At 33.7% G+C, this 8,357-nt stretch overlaps 1 protein-coding gene across 4 annotated transcripts; it reads right to left on the reverse strand.

Moving 5' to 3' along the window:
- Positions 1 to 455: 455 nt before the first annotated feature.
- LOC125263995 (stonustoxin subunit alpha-like) lies at positions 456 to 7,181 on the reverse strand. Of its 4 annotated transcripts, none has more exons than XM_048183264.1 (4): positions 6,943 to 7,181; positions 1,585 to 1,860; positions 1,303 to 1,344; positions 456 to 1,065 (listed from the first exon to the last, which is right to left on the reverse strand). In XM_048183264.1, exons 2-4 carry the CDS (start codon positions 1,841 to 1,843, stop codon positions 551 to 553), a joined length of 816 nt encoding a protein of 271 aa, XP_048039221.1. In that variant the 5' UTR covers positions 1,844 to 1,860; positions 6,943 to 7,181; the 3' UTR covers positions 456 to 550. The 4 variants fall into 4 exon arrangements, with proteins under 4 accessions (XP_048039221.1, XP_048039220.1, XP_048039222.1 ...); XM_048183263.1 differs by having other exon boundaries at positions 6,396 to 7,181; XM_048183265.1 differs by lacking the exon at positions 6,943 to 7,181 and adding an exon at positions 1,969 to 3,796.
- Between the last annotated feature and the right edge of the window lie 1,176 nt (positions 7,182 to 8,357).

Below are 8,357 nucleotides of genomic sequence, written 5' to 3' on the forward strand. Positions count from 1 at the left end.
GGAACTTATCAAATGTTTACGCAAATTCAGAATATTAGTTTACGCTGTATGTCCTACGCCTTCCCTATTCAACTTACGGAACGAACGTGGCGCCAGTTTAGGTTTTTTCCGTAAGTAGATTAGGGAAGGCGTAGGACATACGGCGTAAGCTTTTAGAAGAATGCGGAAAGCGGAAGCACGTGCAAGGCAATAATTTGTGTTTATAAAGCATATACAGCTGTATTTTTTTTTTTAAAAATGACTGATTGTTTCTCTAGATAAGACCCTTATTCCTAGTCTGGTATCGTTTAAAGCCCTTTGAAGCTGCACTGAAAAAGTAATTTTGACCTTCAACCGTCTGGAGGCCATTGAAGTCCACTATAAGGAGAATAATCCTGGAATGTTTTCATAAAAAACCTTCATTTCTTTTCGACTGAAGAAAGAAAGACATGAACATCTTGGATGAGATGGGGGTGAGTAAATTATCAGGAAAATTTTATTTAAAAAAGTGGACTAATCCTTTATTGTAATGAAGAGAAAATAAGAGACTCTACAACCTTATTCTGATACATCAACACAGTTTCACTAATCCTTTATAAACTGTAAACCCAGGATAGAGCGGTTGAGTGAATGTGGTCTGGACTGTGTGGATGAGGCTCATTGTGTCTCCAGAGACGTTGTAGAAGGACAGAGTTCCTGCACTGTGATCCACATACACTCCTATTCTGCGGCTGGACTCAACAGGGAGTTTAGTCTCTATGTTATTGTGTCTGAATGAGTAACTGGAGGAAGAGCAGATCAAACTCCAGGACTGATCATTACGTCCAAACACACACTCATTGTCCCATCCCTTCCTGCTTATGCTCATATATGACACTGATATAGACACACGTCCTCTCCACTCAACCTCCCAGTAACAGCGTCCACACGCACTCTCTCTACACAACACCTGTTCCCAATTATCAAATCTGTCTGGATGATCAGGATACGGCTGAACTGTGCCAGTGTCAGTAATCTCTCTGTTATTCTCAGACATATGGAGGCGTTTATTCACCGTGTTCAGATCCAGAGTGAGCCGATGGGAATCTGATGGAGATAAAACACATCACAATCAGGAATTATGAATCTGATCTTTTAATGTATCTGAACTCTTCATGTTCAATATATCATCAGTGTCTCAGTACAGTTTACCAGATATCCTGTGCAAATCATCATTTACATGATCAATTATAAAACTCTTCTGTCAATGTTTTCTTTCTCCTTCTACAGGAAGAACATGAACACACTCAGTGAGTTTCTCTGCTTGTTTTCTCAGTCACTTACATTGTAGGAAGTCGTTCCTGGGAACAATGTTGGTGAAAGTGTCTGGGGAAATCAACAGACATGAAGAGTGTGATTGTCATGTCAAGAGAAAATCATCCCTGCATCCTTTCTTAAGACATTTTTAATGTGATATTCTACAAGATATTAGGGGGAAAAGTATGGAAAAGCCACTTCTGTAAGAATAAACCCAAAGTTGGGTTTCTTTGTATAGACAGTGAAAACAGTTTAAAAATAAAAAAAATAATTTTTACCCCCTGCTGAACCACTGCTTTAAAACATTACCTTGCTTGTGTTTCTTCTCTAACTGTTCAGCCACATGGTTCTGGTTCATCTTCCTCAGGATGTCCACCATGATCTTCACAGCTTCTTCTGGTCCCAAACACTTCATCATCAGATCCACTGTGTCAAGGGTGTCTGCCTTTTGGAGATCAGCCCTTGAAAAGCCCTTATGATTTTTTAAGCGCCATTTAAACCTCTTCAGTTCATCTGTGTCTAGATCATCCAGAGCATCTAGAAGGTGATCTGAAACAGACGCCATCATCCTTCACTGATTCACATCTGCAGGACAAGTAGAAAAAGACCTGATTATTTGTGTTAAACAGCTCAGCTATAATTACTTTGAAAATATTAAATAATTGCCTTTGAATTTTATTAATGAACACATACTATTGTCTGATGCTGAAGGTCTGGAACCAATGGGAGCTTTAAGGGTGTTTTCACACCTGTCTTGTTTGGTTCAACTGAATCAAACTCAAGTTCGTTTCCCCCCCGGTGCGTGACACAAATCTTTATCGTCCTACTGATACGTACATGCTTATTTTCAACTTAACTCAATTTCTTTTTTCAGTTAATACAGCTTAATTCTTTCACTGCTCTCATTCTTCTTCTTTGGAATTGTGCCATATTCTGCACCATAGGCACATAACGCCACCTACTGTTTTTATTCATACATGGGTGATAGTCCCATCTCTATTTTTTTATCGTTTAATTAAGGGTTCACCCAATCTGTATTTATGGCTGCTGTATGTTCAGCTCCCATGCCAAACAAACAGGGAGATGTTGTGTGTTCCCATATTCCTTTGTTTTATTTATTTAAATTCCCTAAATTTGTTTGTTTAATCCTGTTTCTGCTATATATTCCATTACTATTCTTTGATTAATACTCCTCTTTTAATCCGTTTCCTAATATCCAATTTATCTTTTTTCCTTAGTATTGCCTTTTAAGTTCTTTATCATTTTAATTCTCTCTACATTTCCGACATTTTAATATTACATGTTCAATGCTTTCTATTACCCCACAAAAGGCACATTTACCTGTAATATGCTAACCTATTTAGTACAGTTTTGCATTTATTCATGCGTGTCCAAATTGTAATCTAGTTAAAATCACCTCATCTTTCCTACATCTTCCGAAAGTGTATGTTTCTTTGATGCATGAATTCATTTTATAATAAAATCTTCCTGTATCAACTATGTCCCACTTCTTCTGCTACTCTTTTTGAATATATAATAATTGACTTAATGCTAACTGATCTGCTATTTCTTTTCCATTGATTCCTGTATGAGCCGGTATCCAACAAAATTTGACATCTATTCTCTTACTATTTAGAGATTTTAATGTCAAATATATATCATTTAAAATATCTTCTCTAATGGATTATTGCAACTAATTCTACTGTATATATTGCTAAATTATTTGATAATCTTTTGAATACGCTTGTTTCAAATTCTGGAATATTCCTATACCTGTTACTCCAGATTCTGGTACCTTTTGATCCGTCTGTAAATGTGTCGATATGAAAAATAGTTAGCTTGTATGTATTTATCTATATACTTTACTATTATTTTCATGTATTTGTTTAGATTTACATCTACCTTTGCCATAGTAATAATCTCATCATGGTTGTTTCCTATTGCTACAGATGGTCCTAACACTATTTATTTATATTTATCCACTTCACCTTTTATTGGCCACCCAAAACCCTCTTAAATCTTTAGCCTGTATTATATCCATTTTTTTTAGGTTTGTTTAAGCTGCTGCTCTGTGTATTGTACAACCATAATCAAAAGTGGGTCTCAGCATATCTCTATCTATATACAGTATATTAATTATTATTTTCTGATATAGCCCTCATCAAATTGATCACTTTTTTGCTTTTATTCTCTATCAGATTTATATGTGTTCTCATCAAACCATAATCCTAAGTATTTAAATACTGACACACTTTCTAATGGATTTCCATACAGGTACAGTTTAATATTTTCAGGAATATTTTTCCTTGAGGAAAAACAGTTTGATTTACTAACCGATAACTTAAAACCCCATGTTATGGACCATCCTTCCACCTCTGTTACTGCTTTTTGAAGAACTTCTGTTATATATTCAATATTTCTTAACCTTTTCCATAATGTACCATCATCTGCATATAAAGCAGCACCAATTCCTAATTGGTTGTTAAGTCTGACGTCACGCGGCAGCGCTTCCGGGTCCTAACGCTCTATCTCATACCACAAGAAAACAACAAATGGTGCTAATATACACACACGATGTGGTGTAATATTAAAAAAAATATATAATCATAACCCTTATCTCCATACCAAAATTCCAGATGGCCAGACAATGATTCATCTTTTATAAAAGTTATAATATTATAGTTATTATATTATATATAGTTAAAATATTAATGTCTGTGACGCTGTGAGCACAGAGACTGTTGTGTAGACTGCAAGTATTTAAAATGTTTAACTTTAGTGCTCATAAACGGCCGTCGATGGCATTCTCAAGTGAAACGAGTCGAGGCTTGGACCCGGATATGGTGTTCCTTACGTCACGACTTAACAAGTGGAAATCTATTCCGTTAAAAAACGTTATTAATCATAACGTTAAATAGTATTGGACTAATTACACTTCCTTGTGGGAATCCACACTCATTGATACTGACTAATCTTATTATGTACTAGATAAAATGATAGTCTATATACTATAATGTTTTCCATCAGTTTACTAAGATTAGATGTTAAAGCTATTGGTCTATAACTTTTAGGGTTTGTTGGCTCTTTTCCAGGCTTTACTATTGGAAGTACTAGTGCACATTTCCATTTTTTTTGGTAAAATGGATATTTGAATATGTTTAAACATGATATAACATATTTGGTCTTCTCCCGGTGCTGTATTTTTATTTTTTACATTCGTTAAGTACTCTATTTAGTTTATTTATGTCTCTAGTGTGTTTTCCATTGGTTTCTTTGATGTATTATTATCTGGATACTTCTCTAAAATTTCTTGTCTTTTTATAATATTCCTCATCCATGTTCAAAATGTATACTTCAGAAAATGTTTTACCAATTAAATTGGCTTTTTCACTACCCCATAATGTGTTGTGCGCATTGAAATCTTCACACCATATTTCTGGTCCGTTAATTTTATTAATTTCCTCAAATACTCATTGATATAGACTTACATGTATTATATATATTGCAAATTATAAGACTTTCTTCTTCCCTATATATTTCCACAGCTATACATTCTATTTCATTTGGAATACTTTGTTCTCTTTATGTTAAATTCTGTTTAATGAATATAATCACACCACCTCCTCTACCATATTTCCCATCTTTTCTAATAACATTATATCCTTTAATTATAAAATCATATTTTAGTTGTAACCATGTTTATTGTATGTTTTCATCTTTTATTTACTTCTTTAATACTTGTACGCTAGCCATAGTTGCCAGGGTTGCAGTTTTCCCGCACAATTGGTCTATTTTGAAAATGCAGTCGTGGGAAAAATTACAGACCCGCGGGTTGCTGTATTTTGGGCTATTTTTATAATGTACCGTGGCAGCAAAAAAGTTTATCTGTAGACAAAGGAAAAGAAAATTGATCATTTTACTGGAAACCTAAGGATAGAGCAGAGATTTCAAGGCCTTCTCACAGCATCTCCAACTGCTCTGAGGAACTTAAGACATTTTCACCGTTTCATTTGGAAAAAAACTTCCGCAATAAAAATTTGCTTTAACTTCGAAGAAATGTTAACAGAAATACATTATTATGATATAGTAAAATGTACTGATCAAAGAGATAAAATGCAATTTTTTTGTTGTAAATTTATTGTTTACATTTTTACTTAAGATTGATTGATTAATTGATAATTAATTGTAAAAGTTTTATTAATTAATTTCATTAAACACTATTGTTGATGGCAAATTTGTATTGCATCATAAAACACAGGGAAAATAAAATAGATTTAATGGGGCCCTAAATTAAAAGGTGGCTTAATGCAGTTTAATTGTGAACAAACAAGTTTACGTTCATTCTCAAGGTCTAACAAACACATGGAGACCATATCCTTCCCCATTAATAGGGAATTAATATTGTGATAAATATCTATATCATATGATATGGGAAAATAATATTGTCATAATATTTCTGGTCAAATTGCCCAACTCTAATTTTAAAATGAACGTCATGAAAAATGCTGAAAATTAAAATCAAAGAAGGAGTACAAGAAAAAAATTACTTTAGTGAATAAAAAGGAATAAAATACTGATAAAATAATATAAACAACTCTAGCTAAAATTATCAAAAAAAAAAAAAAAAAAAAAAAAAAAAAAATATATATATATATATATATATATATATATATATATTTTTTTTTTTTTTTTTTTTTTTACTAAAGGCGCATTATGGGAATAACGCAGCTGTCAGCTATGATGAAATTGGGCTAGTTTTCATTTCTTTTGGGTGGGTTTTCAGTAAATTTAGGCTGGAATTTTTTATGGGACCTGGCAACTCTGCCGTTAGCAAAAATACTTCTGATGTTCCATTGTAAGATGCTTCTTCATTCATGGACTGCATTAGCAAGTTATGAATGCTTCTGGTAACACTTTACAATAAGGTTGATTAATGAACTGCACTCATACAGCATTTATTAATCTTTGTTATAGTTAATTTCATTATTAAAGTCTTATTAACATTAGTTAGTGCACTAACTAACATGAACAACTGTATTGCTCATTGTTAGTTCATGGTTACTTAATACATTAAAGGGTTAGTTCACCCAAAAGTGAAAATTCTGTCATTTATTACTCACCCTCATGCCGTTCCACACCCGTAAGACCTTCGTTGATCTTCAGAACACAAATTAAGATATTTTTGATGAAATCCGATGGCTCCGTTTGGACACCCCTGCTTTATTCTATCAGATCTTGTCTGACACTACACATTTATGTGTTGGTTCTTTCATGTTGTTTTCTTTTACTGCTTAGTTTAGTTTTTTCTCATTACAACGAGACTGTCCTGTTTTTTATGGTCTCTATTTTGCTATTAGCCGTTTGACATACGATTCCTCCTTTCAAGTTTGCTTTCATTTCTTCATATGTGACTGATGCTGAAACAACTGAGATGACTCATCCGGTTTCTTTGCTTTTCCCCATCTCTTTCGTTGTTATTTTTCCTCCATTTAGTGTTTTACATTGCATGATTTGTTCTAGCTGTTTTTGACTGTTAACTATCACTATTACTTTACCTCATTGCAGACATTTAGCGACTCGCTTACTGTATTCCTCACTTGTAAGTCTCTTTGGATAAAAGCGTCTGCCAAATGAATAAATGTAAAATGTAAATGTAGCGTTTTTTACCTCACCAAAACTCTTCTCTAAAGCTTCCGGTAGTTTCATGTCATGTCTTTCATGTCCTTTCTTTGATTTCTAACTCTAATATCGCTTTAAATTCTGTTTCTTCTTTTCTGTCAGTGCCAATTTGTTCTCCGTTTTATTTGACTCTTTCTAGGTTATAAAAGTTATACTTGCAGTCTTTCAAAAATGCCGCCGAAAACTCTTCCTCTCTCCTCACCCACTCCTCCTCCTCCTTCCCTGAGATCCTGCTCTCTTCACAGCCAACCGGAGCACATCTGGATGAAGCCTGAGGGGTTTTTTTTACCGACCAATCATCATTTTCTTTTCACATCTGATCAACAGTTGTTAGGCAGATTTGTTAGCTCAAAGGTTAACACTGCATTCTGATTGGACCATTTAAATGTGGCGGTTTTCTTGCGTCATTGTTTGTTTAGCCTATTGCCACCGCATTGCAGTTCGATATTCAGAAATTGTTTGGCTATAAATCCGCAGCGCACGGTCGTAGACATGCAAATAATATAGCATGTCATTCATGATTTGTGAAATCAGGTGATCCATTCCTCCGGTCTGAAATCGGTGGGTTTTTTTGGTCTTGGTAAGTCGCTAGTCAGGAATGTCAAAAATAGGCGTTTTTCCATGTTTAACGTCTATTTAAACACGCAGACCGATGAAATACAAAATCACTTGTTTTAGATTGAGCCTGATTTGTGAAAACGTTCACAATAGTTATTTATAGTAAATACTATAGTGGTTTTTGAACCATATTATAGTAAAGTGCTTTAAATAATTTGTTGTGGTAATTCAATAGTTGCTGTGGTAATATAATAACTAATATAAACAAATTACTTTACCCAATACTGTACTAAATTTTCTACAACTATAGGGTATTATACTACAGTATACACTACAGTTTACTGTAGTAAAAACTAAGTATACTACAGTATTTATTACAGTTTATCAGTTCATTATAGTTAATACTACAATATGCTGTCACATTCATTAACAAAGTGTTGTAATACAGTATACTACAATTTACTATAGTATAGTTCAAAAACACTATAGTATTTACTATAGTATTTTTTTCACCTGAGATTGTATCACGTTTCAATGTCTCTCATTGCTCTGCCCCCTTTTTTGTGTGTGCTGTTCAGATGAATAACAATCCATTAGGTAAATGAGCTTGGTGGTAAGACTTGTATGGTTTAATATAAAGTAAATGATGTCTATTATTCATCCACATTCTGCACAACTTATTCTTTTCTCCTCTTATCACTAGTAAAGCAGTAAAGACTTACATCTTTTCTCTTGTGGCTCATCTACTGAAAATTACAACCAAAAGCTGCACATCATATATTATATTCCGAGTTGTGTTGCGGTAAAAATAGAAATAGGACAGTGTCAGTAGCTCATGAGTGCAA

This window comes from Megalobrama amblycephala, linkage group LG3 (assembly GCF_018812025.1).
Source record: "Megalobrama amblycephala isolate DHTTF-2021 linkage group LG3, ASM1881202v1, whole genome shotgun sequence".
NCBI classification, from domain to species: domain Eukaryota; kingdom Metazoa; phylum Chordata; class Actinopteri; order Cypriniformes; family Xenocyprididae; genus Megalobrama; species Megalobrama amblycephala.

What these genes read in the sequence shown, in the direction of transcription:
- LOC125263995 (XM_048183264.1), bottom strand. Translation starts at nt 1,843, where the DNA reads ATGATGGCGTCTGTTTCAGATCACCTTCTAGATGCTCTGGATGATCTA. An exon ending in AGAGAAGAAACACAAGCAAG is followed by an intron (nt 1,345 to 1,584) that starts GTAATGTTTTAA and finishes TGATTTCCCCAG; the next exon opens with ACACTTTCACCAACATTGTT. An exon ending in CAGGAACGACTTCCTACAAT is followed by an intron (nt 1,066 to 1,302) that starts GTAAGTGACTGA and finishes TATCTCCATCAG; the next exon opens with ATTCCCATCGGCTCACTCTG.